General features: G+C 43.9%; 2 protein-coding genes across 3 annotated transcripts in view; one reads left to right on the forward strand and one right to left on the reverse strand.

Annotated features, from left to right (window-relative positions):
* Positions 1 to 1,176: 1,176 nt before the first annotated feature.
* On the reverse strand, positions 1,177 to 4,645 carry TRAPPC2L (trafficking protein particle complex subunit 2L). Its single transcript, XM_074582695.1, has 5 exons — positions 4,568 to 4,645; positions 3,407 to 3,579; positions 2,303 to 2,390; positions 2,100 to 2,179; positions 1,177 to 1,358 (listed from the first exon to the last, which is right to left on the reverse strand). Exons 1-5 carry the CDS (start codon positions 4,598 to 4,600, stop codon positions 1,313 to 1,315), a joined length of 420 nt encoding a protein of 139 aa, XP_074438796.1. The 5' UTR covers positions 4,601 to 4,645; the 3' UTR covers positions 1,177 to 1,312.
* A 13-nt stretch (positions 4,646 to 4,658) lies between these two features.
* Positions 4,659 to 23,947, forward strand: part of GALNS (galactosamine (N-acetyl)-6-sulfatase) — a 49,253-nt gene continuing 29,964 nt past the window's right edge. For both annotated transcript variants that reach the window (XM_074582692.1, XM_074582693.1), the window contains exons 1-9: positions 4,659 to 4,804; positions 8,360 to 8,483; positions 9,722 to 9,796; positions 10,711 to 10,813; positions 13,675 to 13,818; positions 15,830 to 15,896; positions 16,013 to 16,140; positions 16,948 to 17,087; positions 18,310 to 18,413. In XM_074582692.1, coding sequence (XP_074438793.1) covers positions 4,706 to 4,804; positions 8,360 to 8,483; positions 9,722 to 9,796; positions 10,711 to 10,813; positions 13,675 to 13,818; positions 15,830 to 15,896; positions 16,013 to 16,140; positions 16,948 to 17,087; positions 18,310 to 18,413 — 984 coding nt within the window. In that variant the 5' untranslated portion in view covers positions 4,659 to 4,705. The remainder of the gene's footprint in view (positions 4,805 to 8,359; positions 8,484 to 9,721; positions 9,797 to 10,710; positions 10,814 to 13,674; positions 13,819 to 15,829; positions 15,897 to 16,012; positions 16,141 to 16,947; positions 17,088 to 18,309; positions 18,414 to 23,947) is intronic.

Raw genomic sequence — 23,947 nt, forward strand, 5'->3', positions numbered from 1 at the left:
TTATAGCTATGTTTTATATATTTTTAACTGATTAGGTGCTTGAAGCACAGACTGCCCAGTGTGGGGCTTGGAGCAGAGGCCTGCGTTACCTCTGCTGATCTTGCTGTATGCGCAGTCTCGCATAGCGCGAGTCTACTGCACAAGTGATTACGAAGATGGGATGCTTTTCTAGTCTAGCTTGTATTTTTATATATATATATAAATACCTGCTATTGATTTGGTAGTCTTTAATTAGAACAGCAGGGAGCTGCAGGGGGAGGAGATGCTAATAGAGATTAGTTTGGGATAAACCAGGCAGCTGTGCAATCCTGATGTCTTAAATCCACACCAAGACATTATCCCAGCTGTGCTACCTGTGCTCTCCCTGACCGGGGTTGGAGCTGCTGTTAACTGTGTCTCAAAGAGGTGCAAAGTGATAACAGCAAATACTGTCAAATGTGAGTCACCCCAAGATCTGCCTTCCCCAGGAAGGCAAGACCAGTGCAGGGCTCCATCAGGTTCAAGTTGATGCTCTGAGACCAGCTGTTTGCTGTCTGCCAGAGCTTTCTCAAGTATGTAAACAGTGGCTGGGGTCGTAGAGAAACCTGGAGCCTTCGGCTGACTTGCAGAGTTTTCTCTTTCCAAGAACTAATGGCATAAGTACACACAGATCTGGGTGCTCCCAGCTAAGGAAAAACAGGACAAGGAGCCCAAGTATGTTTGAATTAAGCACTGCTTGTGTTGTTCCTGTCGGAGTGGAGAGTCCTGAGCAGCAGCAAAGGGGGCTGGCAAAGAGCAGAAAGACTGCTGTTGCTGATGTGCTGCTCCTGCTCTGGGGGAACTGCTCTGAAGCACGAGTACATCTGAGGAACAGTGTCACTCTGTGCATCTCAGCTGACTGAAATCTAGGTTGACCCCAATAATAATCTCTTAGCTGGCTCTTGTGCAGCTGTGCTTGCTGCAATCACAAGCACAGCAGGAACTGCTGTTTTTACACAAAGCCCAATTCCTACAGAAACATCTGAGTTGCACAGAGGCACAGCTGCACATGTTTCTGTAGGGAACTGGCCTCCTATCTGACTCAGCTGACCTTCCTGAAGGAAGAGCTGCCTCTCACATGTTACCTGAAGGCATAAAGCTGAACAGTGACTTCTGTGCTATGCTCAGGCTTGCTAGAGTAGAAATGCGTACAAACCATGCGGGTGTCGAGTTTATTTTACATAGAATAAATTTAAAATACTACACAGAACAAAGACAATATATACATCACTTTGTAGGCACACTCCTGTACGTGGGGAATGTTCTCAATGCTCAGATGAGAAGGGGCAGAGCCTCAGCACACCTGCATCATCATGGAGTTCACCATATTATCAAAAGCCCTAGAGAAGGAAATGAACACAGAATAGTAAAGGAAGCAGCTAGTTCTGCACAGCAGATCTCTTGTAACAAAGCCAATGGCTAACAATGCCTCTTACTGGTTAACAAGCTGCTTTCCCCAGGCTGAATACATGTTTTTACTCTATAGCATGCTCTGTTGAGTAAACGGCTTTTAATTAAGCTGAAGTAAGGACAGTCTTATCCTGGCTGCAGATCTGCCTCAGCAAAGCGTAAGAGAAGTTGTTCTTGCCTAGGCAATAGAAACTTCCAACACGATTAAAATTCCTGTGAGATTACAGATGAGAAACGGGAGGCACCGGCCCTCACACGTGAGGAATTACACATGCTGAATGCCCATGTGTCCTTACAGAAGGATAAGCCCTGGACAAGCGCGGTTGTTCACTCTGTTTAACCTGCTCTATTTACCTATGTTTATGCTCGTATTTACCTATAAAACAGGGAATTTTTTTCTCCCCAAGAGATTTATTTTCTTGAGCCAAAATTTCTAACGCTGGTTCTGAGGTGGGAGTGAGAGTTCACTGTAACTTTCTCATGGGACTATCAGAGTTTTCTGTTATGCAGTAATGGCCCAAAGACAACACAGCTGTTCTCCATTCAGAGCATGCACATCTGAACTGGTCAACCACAGGGGTTATGCTCTTGGTCCTATTACATCATAAGTACACGGCAAGTTCCAGAAAGATGACAAAGATCAGAAAGATCAGTACGATCAACTGACTTACCTGGAATGGATACGGTCCCCAGGGTTATAAAAAGGGTTACACATTATGTCCGTGTATGAATTATGCAGCTTTCGGAACATCTGAAAAGGGATTGTAGTTAATTAATTAATTTTTTTTTTTTTTTGCTTCTCAGCACTTTATGAATAAGCGGAAATAGCAAAAACACTGATGTGGCAAGTTGTGCTCTGATTTCCTGCACTTACACTGCGGATCTCATTGTCTCGAAGTGCTGTGTTTGAAGAATCCACCACCATAACAAACTTCACCTTTGAATTCGTCACGTAGCCGTATCTGTGCAGCTGTTAAGGCATGTGCTTCTGACACACCAGAGCCTGTCAAAGCAACTAAAACAAGGCTGGAATACACTCAAAGAAACAAGCTGAGAGGAAACATGACATTCTTGCTGCACCCAGCACATAACTAGGACCAGATGAGCTAAGCGAGACACTAGATTGCAGGAACCGTATCCCCTTTCTACCTGACCGATGACATCTTTGATAACTCCAGGTCAAGTTTGCTCCTACACTGCCTAGTAAGGCATGCCTTGCAATTTCAGAAGCAGCCTCCCACTAGCTATTCTGGTGAGGTTTTCTTTCTTAAGAAGATTTCGGTGAGACAGCCACCTTATTTATTCTTGTTTGGGAGACCAGAGAGACCTGGAAATATTCTAGTATCAGCCAGTATGGCTGATACTTAAAGACTGAGACTTAAAAAATTAACAATCAGAAAACCCACAAGTCAGGTGTGTTACAGCAGATAACTTCCATCTGTGGGATGCAGAGAAAAAGCCAAAGAAAGTTCTAAAGATCAACTTTGTGAGTTAAAAACACTGGGGCAGCTGTGGCTGTGGAGTACATATTTTAGAGAAATTGGACCACACACCTGGGATTTAGGTAATTGACCAGAGACTCCTTCATACTCCTGCCACTTTCACTTATGTGTTATTAAGGAGTCTAGGATCTGTTCTAGTCACAGGCAACTGTTTAAGCTGAGTGTGGAATAAAGCACACAGTTCACAAAAGGTGAAGTCTAGCTGCACCAGGCACTATTCACACGTTGCGGTCCCTCATGTAGGCTAAAGGTATATTTTTCCACCACCTGGTTGGGCAACAAAGCAGCTGCTGAACTGACAAGGCACCCAACCTGACCCTCTGCGTGACAAACTGATTACTGAACAAGTCCATATATTTTCTGCCAATGTCTTTAACATGGCACTAAGTAGGAAGAGAGGTTTCGCACGTGGAGTCCCTCACTAGGAAGAGCCTATAAATACGTAATGGCATGGCAGTTTTTCATTAGAAAGATACACCTTGTAGTCTTCAGTGGGGTAGAGAAGCCCTAGGTACAGTTCCCTCTGATCTACAAGAGCCTTGCCCATCGCAGAGATCTTTTCATCCACAACATCGAGGGAAGTGTGCACGGTGTAGTGGAATTTCAGCTCGTTTTCAGTTGGAATGCTCCGGATGTAGAGGGGATAGTTCTGAGGAGGAGAACAAATTATGCTAAGTAGGACTGGCCACTCTGCTGTGTAAGTGACAGCTGATGCCACGACAGTATTTTCACCCAAAGAATTGCTGCTGTCAGAAGTAAGCTATTTTAACCATTTTACATTCACAGCTGTCACAGCAGAGCCCCCCCTTACACTTTGCAGCGCTTGTGGAGCAGATCTGTCTCCATACACCAGTGGCAGGAGAATCACTTGCACAGGCACTGCACAAGGCTCAGGTCTCTCCACTGCTTGACCTGCCCCTTTGTCCCAGCAGAGCCTGTCCCCAGCTCATTCTGAGGAAAACCCCCCTCCTGTTCTGTCAGCAGGACACTGTAGGGCACCCTCACACTGCTCCTGCGCTCGCTAGGCCCTGGTCCCAGCCTACTCTGCCCAGCCCACTTCAACTTCCAGCGTCTGCCCCGCTCCTGTCACCCCTGCTCATGCCCCACCATCCAAGACCCTGTCCCCTTCCCCTCACCCCTACCCCACAACCTCATCCAGCCCGACAGCCCCAGTCCCACTACCCTCCTCACTCCTGCTCAGGCCACACAGCCTCACCTGGTCCCACAACCTGAGTCCTGGCCCCACTCCTCCCAGCCCTGCTCAGGCCCCACGGCTCCCCCTGACCACCCTGTCCCCCTCAGGCCCCACAACCTGAGTCCCTGCCCCTCTACCGTCAGCCCCACTCAGACCCCACAGCTCCCCCTGAGCTCCCCTGTCCCCCTCAGGCCGCACACCCTGAGATTCTGCCCCGCTCCCCTCAACCCTACCCTGCAAGCCTCACCCAGCCCCAGTCCTGCTCCCCTCCATCACTCCTGCTCAGGCCCCACAGCCTCAGCCCCACTCTCCCCTCACTCCTGCTCAGGCCCCACCTGGCCCAACTGCCCCACTCAGGGCCCACAGCTCCACCTGGACCCACTGCCCCACTCAGGCCCCACAACCCGAGGCCCAGCGCCGCTGCCCTCACCCCCAGCCCCACCTCCTTGGCGATCACGGCGATGCACACCGCCATCTTGTCTCCGCCTCCGCCGTCCCCCCCGCCCCTCCCCTCCCGCGCGTCACGTGAGGCGGGCGGTACTCACGTGACGCGCGGTGGGCGCGCGGGGCGGCGGTTGCCATGGCGAGGGTGGTGCTGGTGTCCCTCTGCCTGTGCTGGGCTCTGGGCCCCGCCGCGGCCTCCGCGCCGCCCAACATCCTCCTCCTCCTCATGGACGACGTGAGTAGGGCCGGGGGATCCGCGGGGGGACGGGACACTCGTCACTGGGGGTCGGGGGCCCGTGTCGCCGGGAGGAAGTCACTTGGGGGGGTGGCACTGAGGGGGGCTGTTAGGGTGGATGGAGGGGATGTTGGTCACTGGGGAGGGGGCCCTGTTTGTGGCCAAGAAGGGGGCCGTGTGCCTGTCCCTATAGAGGGGCTTGTGTTCCTGGGAAGGGGTCGGTGTGGCTGAGAGAAATTGGGGCATCAGCTCTATAGAGTTCTTATTACAGGGTGTGGGCTGAGCGGGGCTTGTCATTGGGGTGAGAGCAGGGCCCTTGTGGTCAGGCGGGGTGCTGGGGCTATTGGAGGGGCTCCCGCGGTGGCCCACTCTTGCCCAGGCCGTAGCGACGGGGGCACGGTTTGAGCACCAGCGCCTTACAGGCAGAGCCACTGTCGGAAACGCTCTGCTGATGTCTGGGAAATTTGTTCGTGGTGCGTGCACAGCACGTCAGAGATGCTGTGGTGGTGGTCCCTGAGCTCGTGGGAGCATCGTGGCACATGGGCTGGGTCCAAAGTTGTACTGGGGCAGAGGCCTTTAAATACAGATTTCATCAGGGTGGCTCCCCATGAGCCTTATCCTGCAAATTACTCTTTCCCGGCATCCTCCTAGGTGCACATCAAGGGATATTTTTGGGCCTGGTAAGAGCTGTGTTTTGAGAGTGTGTCTTGCACATTTATTTGCTTCTTTGGGCTGCCTAGAGCTCTGTCTCATTGACTCCTGCAGAGCAAGGCGCTCCCTGATGTGTACAATCCCTCTAGGTCACACAGTTTCCAGATTCACTCATCATCCCTTCCAGGTGGCGTGGCCTCTGTGTTCAGCCCTGTGCTGAACCCCCTCCTGTTATCAGTAGACCAGTGCCTGTGGGATGGCACAGGAACAGGGTCTGTACCGTGACTCATGGTCAGAGGTCTTCAGCACAGTGATTCAGGCGCAGCTCGCGGGTTGATGTGATGATCTGGAAAAGTTTGATTGAAATAAGCAGGAATATTTGAATAGGTTTGGAAGTACTTACTCTGAAAGCCGTCACGCTTCGTTGCTTTTTTTCTCGAGTCCTTTGTGGATTTTGTGTAAAAAGTGGTGAAGAATTGAAAGGAAGGCCCAGGCCCGGCATACCCCTGCCCTGCCTTCCTTCAGGGCAGAGCTGCCCTAGGTGACCTCCACTAGAAACACTGCAGTATTAATGCAAACATCTCGTTATTCCTTGTGCGTGGGTGTCCTGCTGAAAACAAATGAGACTTCTCAGATCTAGAAAGTCAAGCCCATATGCAAGTCTTTCGGAATAGGTGCTTACATACCTACATACCTTATCTAGAAGTCTAATCATCTTATCTACCAGTCTGTTCATAACGACTGAGCAATTAAGTCCACAGTCCTTGGCAAAGGATTCCACTGGCTGGTAAATACTGAAAAACAGGGTGTCTTGGTGGTTTTCGAACCTTGATAGAATCATTCTGAAGTTAAGGCTTGGTTTTGTAGCCTACAAAAATAATTGTGGCAATATCTTCTAATACTAGCGATGGATGTAGTGTTAGTAGCACTGAATAAGGTGCAGCTACAAGTGTAGACAAAGAAACTCGAGTACATTTCAGGAAACATTCTAGAAACCCAAACTTGCTTCCTGAAGAACTAAACAAGAAGAAAACTAATTCCATTAATTTTTGCTCTCTGAACTGGAAAAAAAAAAAGGGCAATAAATCATTAAAGAGCAGAAATAATCATAGATTTGTTTCCAACTAAGTCTTTCCACTTTTGCACTCCGTAGTGTCTTAGCCACATGGGTAAGGAAATATATTCATTTCCAACATGTTCAAGGTGCTGCCACCTTCCTGTTTTGCTTCTCTTCTGATATTTTCATGTTGTCTTTCAGGTGTGTTTGTAGTAGAAATGCATTATGTGCCATTTTAAGCTACCCAAAAAGCTAATGAGTGTGGGTATCTGACTTAACAGGTGGGCATGCTCTTACCGCCTGTTTTGGCTCTGTTTTGCCGATTCAACATGGCTGTTGTTTTCATAGTATTTCTACACTCCTGTACAAGATAATTACCTTGTAAGCCTAGTTTTTCTGGCCAGTTGAGCCTCCAGCAGTCCGTCTCAAACTTCCATTCAGCAATATTTCCCCCCAAGCTGGCATTTGTAATTTTCAAGATGAAAGCTCCTTGGGATAGTGATTATCCCACTCTAGAAGTGTTGGTACGGCACGAGACGTGATGAGGCACAGATCTTGACTGGAGTTTTTGTGATCTATTTATTTATTTAAAATGCTGTTCATTAAAAATACATCTCCATGGTCTTTTTCCTTTGATAGTTCAGTAACTTCTGTGACTCTGACACTGCTTTTAAATTACAGCAACATGATTTTTTTTCTTTCTTCCTTGATGATAAAGAAACTGATGAATAGAGAACTCAAGGGTGATCCCATTGAGTCTATTTTAATTCCACACCCTATTGCTGGGTGGTACCATTTAATTGCTCCTCCCTCAAACCTCAACAGTCGACTCTGCAGCTCTCCAACAATTTTTTTTCCAAAGTGCACTGCTGCAGTGTAAATGTTAGACTCTCAAATGGGACCAGACAGATGGTTTTCTAAAGATCTTGATACATTACACCCTCCATATCAGGTGCTCACCTGATACGCATCTGTATTAAAGAAAGTTATTGCCTTTTTTAAAGCATAATGTAATCTCCAGCAACCACGGTGCCTAATTGCTCATTAAGTTGTTCCCTTCTAGAACCTTCTGTTTTAAGTCACTTACTTTTATTTGTATTATTACCAGTAATAGTGTTCAGCAATGAATGTAGACAATGTGATGGTAATTTTACAGTTCTCCTGGTGTGTGACCTCTCTGAATTAGGAGGAAGATGCAGGGTGAAACCACTGTTTTGCAAATAAGCAGAGTGACATACGACGCCTCTGGCAGGTTTCTCTCCAGAGCTTGCTTTTAAAATAAACGCTTTCTCTCTTTTCCTGCAGCACTGCTTTTGACTTTAGACCTTTTCCTTGCATTTCTAGTTACGTATACACAGATGGATAGATGGATAGATAGATTCAGCAGGCTGAGATGGAGTCCTGGGGTCAGTGGCCCAACACAAAGACATGTCACCAGGGTCTGAAGGGTCAGACTTTTAGCTGTACGATATCGAGCATATCATGTGTAACTTCCTTTTCCTCCCTGGTATGCATACACTTGCCAGTCTTCAGGCACTTGTGTAAGAGTGAAGGCATTAGGATTCTTACCCAGTTCTGCTACAAGTGTTTTAATGCCTATTAGCCATTTAATCTCATGTGTGCCTTGGTTTCCCATTTGCGAGTGAAAACTCTACTAGTTCTCTGCTTCACTGGGTTGGGGAATATCATTTTTATCACAGCTGTGAAGTAATCCCTAAATAAGGAGATGAGCACTATAAAGATTTAGAAGTGAAGGGATACAATAAAAGTGTTATGTGGGCCCAGAAGCATTGTCATCGTGGAAGAGTAAATGTACTTTTACATCTTTTGGTGTGTTCTTTTTACAGATGGGTTGGGGCGATTTGGGAGTTTTCGGAGAGCCTTCTAAGGAAACTCCTAACTTAGACCAGATGGCTTCAGAAGGGATGCTTTTCCTGGATTTTTATACTGCCAACCCCCTCTGTTCTCCGTGTGAGTAAACTTGAGTTTAAACTAGCATATAAGCATGCCACCTTCTGAGAAGATTGGGATGTTTGCCAGCATCTGACATGAACTAGCAACCAAACCAGCGATTACCCTCAGGGTAGAGTTTGGAATTAGTGCTTTGATCTTGCATTTTGCTCCCTTTTTATTTACATTTTGATTGGAAAACCTACAATCTTTGGTTCATACAAAGCAGTGTTTTAGTGGTCAAATCGGTCCAGCTAAAGGATTTTTTAAAACATTCTGGTTTAGTATTCTAGCCTCAGTCACTGCATTTTTTTCTAATCTTTCTTATTTTGGGATAAACAGACAAAGCTGTATCTAAATTTTTGCTGAACATACTTTGTACATAGTTTGAGTCCGTTGTCTTTGGTGAGACCATGCAAGGAATGGCAGCAGGTTGTGTCCTGCTTTTGAGGCTGGTGGCTTGCAAGGTTCTTGGGGAAGGGACGAGAGATAAAAGAAACGTTTGGGTCTGGGAGATGCAGATATTTTTATCCTTAATTGTTTTTCTGTGGGGTGGGCTTTTTTTCTTTCTTTTTTCCCTCAAACGTGACTGACAGCCAAGAACTGAAACAAAAATGAGGAACAGGGGCTTTTTATTTGAGCTTTCATTTCGGACATAATTTGTCAGTGTGCTGCTGACGTCCTTGCTCAGAAACGGCATTTAAAATATGCTGAAGTCCTGCAAAGTCCAGTGGTGGTACTGCATATGCTTAAAGTTAAGCATCTATTTAAATGTTTCCTGCAGTCAGGACCTGACTTCTGTTGTCAAAGCTGGGCAGCTCTTTCTTCACTATTACGTGACTTTTGTTCAGGCAAGCTCGAAAACCTAGCCTTAAGCATGTAATCAGTTTCTGTACAATTTCCTCTTACATGTGTATGTCAGGTATTCCTTCTATAATTGCTGAGATTGAAGGGCTGCTACATTGACTATTGAAAGTAATTACTCTACAGCAGTGGGTAATTTAATAAAGGGGCCAAATTTCAGTCGGGTTTGTCCTGGAATAACTCAAATGTTGTCGTATCAGAACCTGTCTATCTCCATGGCTCACTGGAGAGGGGAGTTGCTGCCTGTTCTAATGTGAGTGATCTTAGTAGCTGGCTGTGGCAAAAGGACACTGACATGCTTCAGTCGGTGCGCTGTCCTCAGCCTTAATATGATGATAATGTTAAACAGAGAATGCATGTAAAACAAAACCGTTTTATTTTGTTGTTATTTGCAGCAAGGGCAGCACTATTGACGGGCCGTCTCCCAGTCAGGAATGGTTTTTACACTACGAATGCACATGCCAGAAACGGTATGGGCTTCACTGCTGATTTGCCTTCCTCTCTTGATTTCCCCCTGTGCTTTGTAGGAAGTTTTGCTTTGAACAAAGGCTTGGCTTGGTGATCTTCCAGAGTGGCACAAAAAGATTACCATGTTAACTGCTGGTAATAAGCGTGACATTTATTGCTTCCTTCTCATCAAGCAGAAAACCTCCTCAAATTAAAAGACATAAACAAGACTGGTTGATCCATTTGCTTAGTGATTCCTTTGGCCAGTCTGGTGAAAGGAAGTCATGTGGGGTGTATGTTAACACCCAGAGTAAAGAACAAGCGGGTTACAGTTTTATTCAGCAGCCAGTTTTCTAAGCATTTCAGCCTTGGCGGTTTTGTAGAACCGTTGTGCCCATGGTGCTTCCGGGGAAGATTACCAGTTCATAATGTCCCTGGGTTGATTTTGGTTCCTGTCATTGATTCCAGCATGACAGACACCCCATGAGACCATGCATGCTTGGGCAAGAAGCAGCAGCTGTGTACTGATTCACACTGTATCAGCAAGCGTGCTTGGCTATCTCTGTTCTAACCAATGCCTTCATTTTAGAAAATATAAAGCAAATTTGGAAGTGTAAAGGCAACTCCAGTGCACACCTAAAGCACTCACTCTCTTTATGACCCCCCTTTTCAAGGGTCTTTCCTCCATTCTGTGTTGGCAGCCCCTTTTATTATTGGCCATGGTGTGCAAGTGGGTGGAGAACTCCCTTTGATCTCTCTGAATCAATTTGTTCTCTTCATCTTGTGGCCTGGGAGGACTTCCAAGGAGTGATATTGCTACATCAAACTAATTGCTATTTCTGTCCTAGTAACAGTGCTTCTAATGATAAGTAGCCATGAGCTGCTTGCTCTAATATTTGTAAGAGTTGGAAAGATTTTTTTTGTTTGTTTTACACAGCATACACGCCACAGGATATAGTAGGAGGAATCCCAGATTCTGAATTACTGCTTCCAGAGTTGCTGAAGAAAGCTGGCTACACCAATAAGATCATTGGCAAATGGTAAACTTATTTTAAGATCTCTTGCTTTGAGATTTCACTATGAGTGTGTATGTATTGTGAAGGAGCCTCAGAACAACCAGAACTGCAGGGAAAAAACCACAGTTTTGAAGCTCAGATGTCCAACTTTTGAAATCTCTGGTGGATCATCCCCCCTGCTGTGATCAATTTCTGAATTGAGTGTTACCATTACAAGTACATACGTACATCCTCATAAAAAGAGTTTAAGGGGGTTTTTATGTGTATATATATATATCTATTTATAAATCCTTCAACTCTCTGTGCTTTCATCCATGTATCACACAATTTAATCAAAAAACACCAAGATGTTCTGTTGGAATTTGCCTTGAGCACCTATCTTTCGCCACTGCTATATGTTGGGTTTTTTTGTTAATAGAGTAGACTAAATTGTGAAAGCTTCTTTTGGCAGGAGTAGAAGCGTGTGGTATAGAAATAGAGATGCAGACGTCTCCAGGACTACACTGAAGATTGTTCATCAAGTGTAGAAGGTCAAGGTAGACAGGAATAGGCTTAATTGGGATAGTTGATACTAGGTGTTTTAAAAGACCTAGAGGGCTGATCCAATACTCTGTGAATGTCCTTTGACACTATGGACTTTCCTGGAAGTACAGTATAATCTTTGTAGAGGATACAGAAGAACTTCTAAAAACCAGTGTTTTGTGATGTCTGTGAAGAATCGGAAGGGAAAAGCCTGAAAGATATTCAGATCAAACAAGCACGGTGGAATTACCAGTGGAATAGTTGAAACTGGTGCATTTGTAACATTTGAATTTCAAATGCGCTTGTGGGCTGTAATGGAATCCCATGGGGCCTGGGTATCTCTGAACAGTTGATTCACAGTTTGGAACAGTGCTGTAATAAATAAATGCATAAACAGCAACTTCGAAACTACATAGACACCAGAGGAGTACTGCTTGGCTAACAGAGTAATCGTTAATGAAGAGACTTCGGACAGGAGTAGTATCCGGGGGATACTGTTTAAGAAAGTAATGGGATACAATTTATTTAACAGTTTCGTTAACAAGTTAGAGAAGAGTGAGTTTGAATTGTGGTTGGATTCACCGTTGCTGCTGAAATTGGAAGGAAAGCAAACTAACCTAAGAAAGTGAATTATTTATTACTGCAAATCCAAACAGCAGAGTGGCTGTGAAGAATCGGATCAGTGGGCTGAATGCAATAAGATGCAGTTCAGTGCTAATACATGTAAATTCATACACCCAGGGAAAAGAAATAAACAACGCAAATACAGATTGGTTCCAGGCAGTTCTCTGGAAAACAGCAAATCTGGAAGGACGTGCAGCTGTTAGCAAGAAGCAGACTAAACATGAATATGCACTGCACTATCACTGTGCACCCAAGAAGTGTTACCCGGGACAGGACTAAGGAATGATACTGTACAGTGGCAGTTCTCTGTCATTTGTGCACACCACCTGCTTCCTAGAAAGGTGTAAAGAAATGCAAAGTAGTTAAACTGGAGTCTCATCCTAGCCACACATAGAATTTTAGGGCTTTGAAAGATTTTTAAGTTTTCCAGAAGACGATTTTTTTTATCCTTTCAACATCCCTTTCAAAAACTTTTCAGGGTGTCCTGTGACAGTAAGTTCCACAGTTTAATTATATGTTTGCAAGTCAAGTATTTTCCATGACTGTTTTACAATTTGTTGCATTTCATTAAATATCTTCCTATTTTTTTGTGTTGTGAGAGGGAGAGAGTAATTTGCATCTCAGTAATTATTTGCTACGTTTTTTAAGTCTCTTCCTCTGTAAGTTCTCTTAGGACTTTCTTAGATCAAAGTATTTCTTCACGTCCCCTGTTGTAGAAACACCCAGGAATAGCTCTGTATTACCATGTATGTGAATGAGGAAAGGGCAGAATCCTGCAGGTGAGACTTGCAGTTTTAGTTACATCATCAAGGTATGATCATAGCTGGAATGATGATTATTTTCTGTTATAACTCTATTTTGGAATAGCTCAGAATAACACCATGGATCGTTTTACTTCGGGTAATGCATTTTATGCCCCTTGTATTCTGAAAATGTGCCGAGGGTGATGGCACAAAATGGACAGGTTGCAGATGCAGGTTTGTGAGTGGAAGCTGGAATGATTAAATAAATATTAAGCTATAGAGATCTTCTTTAGCGACTGGGAGAGGATGGGCATTCTGTATATTCAAGATAGTATAAATGAAAGAAATTGAGAATTTGCCGTATAGAAGTTGGAGATTAGAGAGGAGCTTCATCTTGAAGTTAAGGATGGAGAATTTTCAAGCTGCATAGTAGAATGGAGCTGTCATCAAGAGTAGCTAAACGTGTTTTATGTTTGCATGTGAACGTAAAGAACTCATTCTCATTTACATTCAGGTCTCTTTGTACCATTTTGGCAGTATGAGTATTCCATAAAGGGAATACAGATATAATGGTACGTTTCATGAGCTTTACCTTGTGTTTTTATAGCTTAGTGGTATAAAAGTGACTTGTCGTAGATCAGAATCCTTAAGTAAAACACTACGTGCATCTTTGCAATGGCTTTGGGCAATGTAATCCATCAGTACAGATCATCAAGACAGTGTGAGAGAAGATACCAATAGAAGGAAATAATGGAAAACAAAGATTGGACAGTAGACTAAAATGGGATATATGGAAGCACTGGAGTGAGTCTGCATGGATGCACTTGCAACAAGTATGAGAAAGATCAAGACAATGCTCTGCAGTCATTTATTTGATTAAAATGCTTGAAGTTTTTCTTCTTAGGCAAAGATTGTTTTCTTGCATGCCATTCTTATGAGACTATTATTTGCTTCTTTGCAGCAGAATTTTAACTCATCTGTTTCTTTTGCTTCTAGGCATCTGGGTCACAGGCCCCAGTTCCACCCCATGAAGCATGGGTTTGATGAATGGTTTGGATCCCCAAACTGCCATTTTGGACCTTTTGATAACAGAGCGCTCCCCAATATCCCTGTGTATAGGGACTGGGAAATGATTGGCAGGTAATTCAGCTGCTTGCCTGGAAATGTTATTTTCTTTGCTTTCCGTGCTGACATTATAGTGCTGGAAGATAAGCGCTAGCGTAGCAAACCCATTTCAGTGAAAAGGGGGTTGGCAAAAACAGCAGCGGCTTCAGAGTCAGAGTTACAGACTCAATTGGATGGGCAGTGATCTACAGGTACTGTACCCCGTGCAGAGGACTCTGACAGCGTGTCAAGCATTGGGAATATCCTGCCTCATATATGATCTGAGATGCTTACTACAGAGGGCCCTGAATGTCCTGTGGTTCACCAGTAAGCCAGTGCAGGAAAGATGCTTGTAAAAGGTCATGAAACATGTGAAGGGCCCTTCTGGGTCAGGCTCAAGGTCCATTTAATCCATTATACTCTGTGATGACCATTTGTAGTGAATGCTTATGGAAAGGGTATAAGAAAACAGATATGTGCAATGGTCTTCCTCGTGCATGGTTGTCCACCTTCCTAAACTGAAAGTTGCGTCCAGATCTTTAATAGCCACTGACTTAATTTCCACGAACTAGTCTTGTCTCTTTTCTAAACCTATTCATATTTCTGGTCTCTGCAACATCCTGTGCCAGGATCTCATCTCCTGCTTTGCCCTTGTACTTTTGAACAGGATTTTCCCGCTAGTCTGGGGTGGCCAATAACCAGCGTTACAAGGCCTGGGTGGTGGTTTCCATTGGAGCTAAGGCAGAGTGAAGGGAAAGCCTTGTGGGAAAACGCACAAGGCAGACAGAAACAGGAAGGTATAGATTAACTGTCAAGAGGTATGTGAATTTCGCGTCTAGGAGAGGAAGCAAGGATAGCCTTTCATGGGGGAAGGAGAGGTTTTGAAAGCAATGCTGGCAGCAAAGAGTACTCAAGCACTGTTGCGGGGGCAGTACCTGCTGCTTCTCCGTTGTGATTGTGGCACTCTGACTTCTCCAGTTAAAGCTGAGACAATACAGACCTACGGCACTGATGCCCCTCAGTGACGAGGCATGCTAGCTGCCTAATAAACTTTATTCTGAACTCCTAAATGGCTTTTTGTAGGAATCCTGTCTTCCTCATCTCTACCTTACCATCTAGATTTAAAGTTGAAGCTTGTTAAATGTGAAGCTAAATGTTTGATCCTGGGGATGAATAAAGGTCTGAGTACCAAGGCCAACCTGCAGGTTGTGTGCTGACCATCCGGGGATGTGACTGCTGTACAGTGCCTCCCTCCCAGAGATGTTTGCTTATCCTGTCATGCCCTAAAGGCTTCCTGTGGTGATTTCACTCCACTACTTCTTTTGGAAGCTGGTTCCATTCTGTACTGAAAGACCTCTTTATTCCTTCTCTTCCTGTTTGTAATAACCTTTTGTCTGTTTTCATAACGCCATTCTGTGCTCCCAAGTCTGCAGTCTGTGCCATTCTTGTCCATTCACTTTTGCGCCTGGTTATCATCTTATTTCACTTGCTGTTATTCTCCTGAGGAGTGCCCCCCGCCCTTCTTTACTTAATTGGTGTCTAAAGATACGTCTAACATAACGTTTTCAAAGCAGCCCAAATTCTCATTCCAGGATTGCTCTATTTCACTGAAAGTTGTTTTGTACTTCTGCAAATTTTACTCACAGTAAATTGTGAGTAATAATAAAAAAAATAAATACACGATAAAAAAAAAACAGTTCTCTATTGACGGAGTAGTGGCATGAGATCTTTAAGCACACTACCCCTATTCTGACAGCTTAACAGTGAAAAGTCGGTCTCTCAGGTTTGTCCAAATCTTGTAGTCATTAATTTGGATCTAGCCATTTCACTGCTTTCTCCCATGAGAAAAAATATGGTGACGTTCTTTTTAATATCTGAAGGGAATTTGCTAAAAAATATGGTGACGTTCTTTTTAATATCTGAAGGGAATTTGCTGAGTAGCAACAGTAACCTGCTTGTGTAAGGAGGGGGGGGAGCAGAAAGCCTTCTTATGTTGTGTATTCCTTAGGATTGGTTATTTTTTCTCTCTGATTCATTTTATCTTAAGATACTACGAAGATTTCAAAATTGATCTGAAGACAGGTGAAGCCAACTTGACTCAGATCTACCTGCAGGTACTGTCTATTTTAATACTGCTTTCTAAGCCACAGTGACTTTATGTTTCTTTTTTTGGAGAGATTTAGATGGCAGAGGATGGTTCCGTTAAATTCATTTTTATTGTTGTTTACAGGAAGCTCTCGATTTTATTAGCAAGCAGCAGGCCAGCCAGCAGCCATTCTTTTTATACTGGGCAATTGATGCTACCCACGCTCCTGTTTATGCCTCCAAACGTTTCCTGGGCACTAGTCAGAGAGGACTGTAAGTCTTGTTTTTGTGGGTATTGGTTTTATTAGGGTTTTTTTAATTAATACCTCATGCTGCAGAAACAGAAAACCTAAGCAACGTTTATTAGATCCAAGTATATGGATAATTTCTCAAAAGTGTATGTGTGCACTGAAATACGTTAGTTAATGAGGACTTCGCTTGGATTGTTCTTTAATAATTTTGCTATAATCTGAAATGAAGATCATGTGACTAAAATGGGGGAGAAGGGGGAGTCTAAGCTCCTTTGCCAGTTGTGTGAGTAATGAAGTGCTGTATGTGGCACAGATGATTTTTGGAAGGCTTTTGTACGATTAGTGCCTGTTTTAAAAGCCTATAAATCAGACTAGCAAGTAGAAAAACATGCGTGAAAAACTCAATTTACAGGAGGCAAAGAGCTCTGCAGATAATTGTGAGGCTTCCTTCTGAGATTGCTGTTTCAAACCAGCATCTATAAGCAAAACTGCGTTATTAGCCTCAAGTCTATGGTGAAGTGGCTTTGCCTGTATTTGAGAACTTTATAGCTAAATTTATATCGGTTGCTGGTCTCTGTCCAAGAGTGGCTCATATCTAAACAAAATCTGATGCTTAATACCCAGGAGAAGTTGCTCTCACCAGGTAAGAGACACGGGTTTAGCAGTGAAAAACTTTCGTACAGTACTTGATGCATAAGAGAAGTGTTTCTGCAGCACAGGTATAAATTAACGTCCACTAAAAGCGTTGTGGCTGATTGCAATGCATTATGCTGCGTGACACTTTTCCTCTTTTGCTGCCTTTAATGTTTTGCATCTACTTTTGCCTCAGATATGGGGACGCTGTGCGGGAAATTGATGATAGCATTGGAAAAATCCTAAAGCATCTTCAGAAGCTGGGTATCAGTGAGAACACTTTTGTGTTTTTCACCTCCGATAATGGGGCTGCTCTCATTTCAGCTCCTAAACAAGGTGAGTCTCGGATGAACAAACTGGGCTGGGGTTGTGCAATCAAGGCTTAAGTCTCCTTGTCTGGGGGGTGGGGGTAGAGAGAGCTGTACCTGGAGTTTTCTCTTCTGCAGTTAGCAGAAGCCTCAAAATCCAGAGCACTTACATTTAGAGTTAGCTTATGGTCATTACTTCTGGTCACCGTTGGAGGAGATACTCTTAGCTACATGGACTTTTGGCCTGACCCAGTCTGTCCGTTCACCTGTGTGCGTTTCTACTTCGTGCTCCACTGTCAGGGGGTGAATATTTTTAATTTATTCAAGACCAGGCACAATAACTTAGCAGAGTGTTTACTCTCCATCTGCCAAATGCATAGTTGAGCTTTCTGAGTAATTACAGAGAGTTCAAGACGTCCTCCTTCTTTAGCTCTCATGAAAATAGCACGAAGAAAAAATATTTTTGTTACTCCACAAGTTTTCTTTTGTTTAAATGATTGTTTCTCCCGAACAGAGTCATTGCAAATTGATTTTATAACCCACTCTCTTCTGTTTGGAGGCAGGCTGTCTCGTGGTTATTGGACCACAAAGCAGGGAGTATCCTGAGTTCTGATTTCAGCTGAGCCGCTGTGTTTGACTTTGTGTGACCTGGAATCAGTCGCAGGACCTCCCTGTTTGCTCCTCAGCAAGCTTAGCTACGAGGCTGGGTTAAAAACCCGGACATTCCTGCAACGCACTTGCTATCTCTGAGAGTGAACATTCAGGGAATGCATGATTATTTTTCTCATTCTCGTATCTGCATCTAATACTGCTCTGGTGCTTTAAAAGGATTATGAAAAAAATACTGTTTCTGCCTGAAACTGTCAGATTTCCTTTAGTTACAAACAGCAGTTAACATCCTTAAAGGGAAGGGAAATGCCAGCAAAGTATTTTCTGTTTGTTTAGGTTTTGTTTTTTTTTCTTTGTTTGGTTGATAGCAAGTTGTGTTTAACTATCGCTTTCTCCCTGACCTGAAAAGAGACTCCTAAAATTTCATCTTAAAGGTATATTTAAAAAAAAACCCAACACAAAACCAAACAAAACAACAAAAAAACCAAATCCAAATAACTCTGGGCATGTTATTTGAAGAAGCATTCGTGCAGAAATGAAAATTCACTTAAAACTAGCCTAAAAATTCCCTAGTTAACAGTGTCCCTTCGAAATATGATATTGATATATTGTGGGTTGTACGGCTTCTTTTCCTTCTCTAGGAGGAAGCAATGGTCGTTTTCTCTGTGGCAAACAAACCACCTTTGAAGGTGGCATGAGAGAACCAGCTATTGCTTGGTGGCCCGGACATATACCTGCAGGAGGGGTGAGTATCCGCTTTTAAGAATTCTGATTTGTCTTAAGTGGACTGAAGTGAGTGGAATCGTTCTTGCTGGATTCAGTGGGCTTTGGATCACACTTTTAACATGCCTGTGTCAGTCCAGACGTCTGTCTAAATAAGGAGCCGAATGCTGCCCCTCAAGAACAATGCCATTCCTGTTCATTTTTGCAAATTTGCATCTGGAGTGTCTCTGATCAATACTTTTGCGAGCCCCAAGCGGTCTGGTCTTTTTGTCTTCCTGCTCTATTTAAACCCGTTAGTCTTGTGGAACACAATATTTTCAGTGGGTTACATGTTTGAACAAATTGGAGTATAAAGACAGGTTGCTAACGTGTGTCCCAGTCTAGAGCAGGAGTGTGTTGCCCATACGCACTCTCTGTGCCCTGAAGTATCAGGTGGTTTGACCCTCACAGCTCTCGCTTTCATGTTTGATAAAAGTTCCACTAGGGGAGGTCTAGATACCAGACTATTGCTCTTTCCTGCCTGTACACAAATTCAGATATGATCACTTCAAAATAATCCTCCAGTGGCACTACCAGCCTCTCTTGTCCCAGTTCTCATTAAAGAAAGATGCGATCAATTCTTCTGCAGGCAGGGTTCACAGTAAATAATACAGATTCCCTCCCCTTTGTGAGCATCTCTCATCCCTGAAGAAAGTGCTACTTCGTTAACTGGGCACTGTTCTTAAGACTGCAAACTATTCATAAATAAAACATTTTTCTAAGTTGCATTCCTTTTCAGTGGTTTAATTGAGTCAGGATAATGATATTTTATCATTTACGTTTAGGAGGAAGCCCATCAGATAGCTTAGATCTGCAGCTGAGGGCAGGAGGGTAGTTTGGTTTCATCATTTTTAGAGAGTTCACTAAACCTACTAGGGATGTTTTATTATTTTTTTAATTTGAAATGAAAACAGTCTTTTTGTTTAAATTTAAACATTTCCATAAAGCCTTTACAAGCCAAGTTAAACAGCCTTGGGCTAGCATACGAGAACATGAAACTGAAGCTGACTGTTTTGTTTTCCATGTCCAAACTGAATAATGTGCTAAAAGTAAACATGCATTATAAATGGGGACAAGTAAATACCAAATTTAAAAATTCTTTCCATTGTCGTAACTCTGAGGATAATTAAGAACATGAGTAGAGAAATCACTGTGCCTGCTTCTTTTCTAGCCGTAACTGGCCAGTACCCCTCTCTCAGGTAGTCTTTTGCACGTAGCGCAGCAGTGAAGCTTTATGTGGTGCAAAACGATCTCAGTAGCCTGGCGTGATGCATGGCTTCCTGCCTGAGGCCACAGTTGAAGCTGCTGTTTGAATTCCTGTGAACAGTCATTTCTGTGCAGAATTAACGTGTTTGCGTAGGAGGGTGGACTGACCGATGCTGTACTATCACGAGCCCATGCATGCTCAGGGAGCTGGAGAGTGTGCTTACTGTCTCACTGGGCAGGTATGTGCCCGAAAATCCCCTCCTCCACCACTGCTGATATCATCCTTGGCTCTTAAGCACGTGCTTAACTTTAAATCCTTCCTACCCTGGGCTCCAGTTCACGATGTTGCCTGCCAAATGTCTGCACGTGCGGGCGTTACGCTCCCAGATGTCCTCTGGGACTCCACTCGGGTGCCTTGAGAAGCCGTTTCTGAACGCTGTCCCCAGGATGTGCTGCTTTGCTCCGAGTTAGACCCCCACACGATGCTACTGATAAGTAAATATGTGATATAGCTACTTATATGTCTTTTCTGCTTGTATTCTTGCCATCGAGGCTCCAGCACTGGTACCCACAGCAGCACTGACCGCAGGTGAGAGGTTTGGCATTGCTTCTGTGTAATACAGCTCATGCTCCGTTGGCCTGTGGGGCGCCTGTAGTTATTGCTTCATAATTGCCTCTTTTGCTGACATAGTAAGTGAAGAGACACGCGTTTGCTAGTACATTTTTGGCTTCTTTTCTGTATCTTGTGGAGTCTGTAGCTTCAACACCTTCCTGACTGCGAGTTTAAACTAGTCAGCTTAAATCCTGTGTAGTCCAAGAATCCGTAAAATGTGGGAAAACTGCTTCAAAGTCTCTCATTGCTCTTTCTCTTCAAACGAGCTGAAGGAAACAAAGGCTTGGGAGCCCTGAACCAGGGTGGAAGCAAAGAGCTTCTCAGCAGTACCAAGCACAATGATGAAGGGTCAACTCCTCCGTCCTGCGCCGGGGTTGCTCCCAGTGCAACGGTTGTTCTTTCCCAGCTGTGGACATTTTGAGGAGCAGGCAGAGGACCAGTGACTTTTCCAGTTGGCACAACTGCAGCCAGAAAAGAGGACTTGTGTCTCAGGCCAGTGAAATCCAGTTATTGGGTGGAAGGCTCATTCTGCTGATGGGAACTGGCAGTTTATTAATAATCTTATTGATATACAGGGTGTGTGGGGGGGTTATTTCTGTTAAAGGGTACATGTGTTTGCTGAAATAAAGGAGTACCTTTTTATTTAAACGAAAAGTGAGGTGACAGGATTGTGAACACTTGACAGGATATTGGTAGAGGTTAGGATAATTGATGGAGTTGGCTGATTTGCAGTTTTTTGGGGGAGAGGGATGCCTCAGGAGCGCATGTTGCTCTTGGCATCAACATTCAGTTAATTCTGGTCCCCCATCAGGAATATTTATTCACACACAAACAGCCTTTCTGCAGTTTCCTCCTCAGCTACGTTTTCCAGGTGAATTCACAACAAATCAGCATTTCAACATTCCCCACATCACATCTGCCTTCTGGAAGGATCCAGCTGGAAAAAAAAAAAAAATCATATTCTGTTGGTATTTGAATCCTCCTCCTCTCTTCCCTCACCCTCCTCCCCTTCCTCTCTCGTGCCTGCTTCCTGAAGGAGAAAAGAACATATCAACCCAAAGACAGCATTGCAACCTTTTCTTCGCTATCTCCCATGGGGCGCAAATTGAAATTGAATTAGACAGGGATATCAGGTCTGCTCGCTGTGATAACTGTAAAAGGATTTTATTTAAAAACACCCTGACATTTGTTCACCCAGTTTCAAATATTTAGCTTTCCTCCTTTCCATTCCTGGCGGGGGCGACTTTATTAATTGTCGCCTTTGATTCAGAGTTAAAGCTTGAAAGCACTGATAACAGCAGTGGTGACTATTTCTTCTAGCGACGTGGCCCACAGCAAAAGGATTTCATTTTCTTAAAGACGTTATGTGTATACTGAGAGTTTATTAAAAAGCAGGGGGGGAAGGAAGGGGGAGAAATCCGTTCTTACGTGCGTAATACCGGCTGTTTCTCACTGATACGAGCAATATCTGATCTCACTCTTTTTTATATATTATTTATTTTCTCTGGGCTGTTGCCCTCTCTGGATTTTTCTTTTTCTTTTCTTAAAAAAAAAAATAAAATATGGGAAAGGCAACTAGAATGAAAGAGCACTGTTGACAGGAGAAAATGGTAATTTCTTTATTTTTCTCTGAAAATACTTCAAAGTTTTATATAAATATTAACCTTTTTTTTTTCCCCCCCTTCTTCAATGTGGTGCTGCAGAGCACAGATAAATCCAAGTGGCTGTGGCATGGGCATTTAATTTCCTTAAGAAGTTTTCTCTGCTTCACGGAAAAATGTTGTCTGAGACCAGGAACGTAATTTGATGATTAAAGAGAGTCATCTACATCTGGTTATGGTTAATAAGGGCCAGTACAAGAAGACCATGGTGGCCCCACAGGATTGTCACAACGCGATGTATAAATTAGGTGATATTAGAGGCACGAGTCTCAGGTCAGTGGTTGCCTCTTGCTGCCTGTTATCAAAAGATTGAGGCGAGGGAATGGAGCGACGACGAGAAGAGTGACTTTTGGATTTGCCTTATAAATTGTGAGAGACCTAATTACAAAAAGTCTCAGACACCAGCTTGCCCGCCTGCTCCTGACGTAGCAGTTGTCAGGGAGCAGGCGTGTGCCAGATCTCCTCTTTATTAGACTCTGAGCTCTGCATATGGTGTTCTGCTGACCCTGCAGCTCTCCGAAGGCACACTCGGGGTAAATTAACCAGCAGATGAGCCTATGAGGGACTGAGCATCTTTGCTGAGACGCTGAGCATTTGTAATCCCCTCTGACTTCAGAGGGAGTGCAGCAATCCCAACACCAGTGGCCCATGAGGCTGCCCAGCTCTGTAAGGTGTGAGCTGATGGTTTGGATTCGGTTTCTTTTTTGCACACGTGTATACTGATTATTTATTTTTTTTAATGTCAGTCCTTTTTGAGTGCACATCTGAGACCAGAGAAGAGCCTATGCAAGGTGAAGGTCCAAGCAGCACGCAGCACTGTCTGCCCCAGCTAATCCCACGGATGACACAGCCGCCTTTGGTTCTGTGTTTGCCAAATGGCCCTGGGGAGAGCCAGAAGCGGGGTTACCCCATCGGAGGGCTCAGTTCTGTTTCCTTCTCCACAGCTGTATGTGTATGAGAAGATCCCCATCCTTTTCTCCATGCAGAGAGGGAGCTTCATCTATACATCTGCTTTTGTGAGGGATTTGTGGGCTCATCTCTGTTTGTCACTGCCTACAAGGACAGGCTGAGCACGTCCTCTTCCAGGCCGCCTGCTGCAGCAATGGCCAGGAATAAGGCTTAACCTCAAATGTCCCAGACCTTTTGCAAGATCTATTGATCTCGATTGCCTGATCCAACTGCTTTCCTGGGCATGGGTTTCCATGGTCAGGCTTCCTCTTGTGCTTAGAGCTTTGCACTTTGATCTCTTCAGAGTCCTGGAAATATTCTTGTATGCAGCTTTAATATTATGTGTTCCTGCCAACACCTTTTGATGAATGAAAGCCATTAAAATTTGAAATTACTATAATTAAGTAATGTGATATTATAATGTTAAACTTGTGATCAGTCCCCTGCATGTTGCTTTCTCCAGATTATTTTTTTTCAAGCTTGTTAATTTTTCCTTTGTGTTCACTTTTTTCAGCCCAGTCCCTTAATAAAAGGCTTAGTGTCCCAACAAAAATAACATTTTCTCTTCATTTTTTTTTTCTAGAGACAGCATTTTGCGAAAATTCGTTTATCATGTAATCATTTGTTGTTGTATTTAAATAATTAGTGTCAGCTTACAGGCTGGGGGTCTGTTTGTGCGTAAAAAGAGGATTCCGAGATAAAAAGTCTTTGATAGTCCCAGCATCGTAATGTTCACACTGACAATTGCAAGGCTGCTGCTAGAGCTTGGATTTGAGTCAGAAAGTGCTTCTGTACTTACAGATGTGGGCTTGTATCAGATGGCTTCTTGTCTCCGAGCAAGTGGTACGGCTGAAAAGGCTCTTTTCATGTCACATCTTGTGCTGGTGCATCCTGGTGCAAAACAGTCTTGCTCTTGATTGGAACGTATCTGCTTCAATTTAGTGTGTCGCTGGCTAATTAAACATCCTACAGCAGATAACTGTAGCATACCACAAGGAGGATGGGAGCAAAGATTCAGAAAGTATCAGTCAGAACAGACTTTTTAGATTTTTAAAATATAAATAATTAAAACCAGAGAGATAAGTATGG

The sequence above is a fragment of the Larus michahellis genome, chromosome 4, assembly GCF_964199755.1.
Source record: "Larus michahellis chromosome 4, bLarMic1.1, whole genome shotgun sequence".
NCBI classification, from domain to species: Eukaryota; Metazoa; Chordata; class Aves; order Charadriiformes; family Laridae; genus Larus; species Larus michahellis.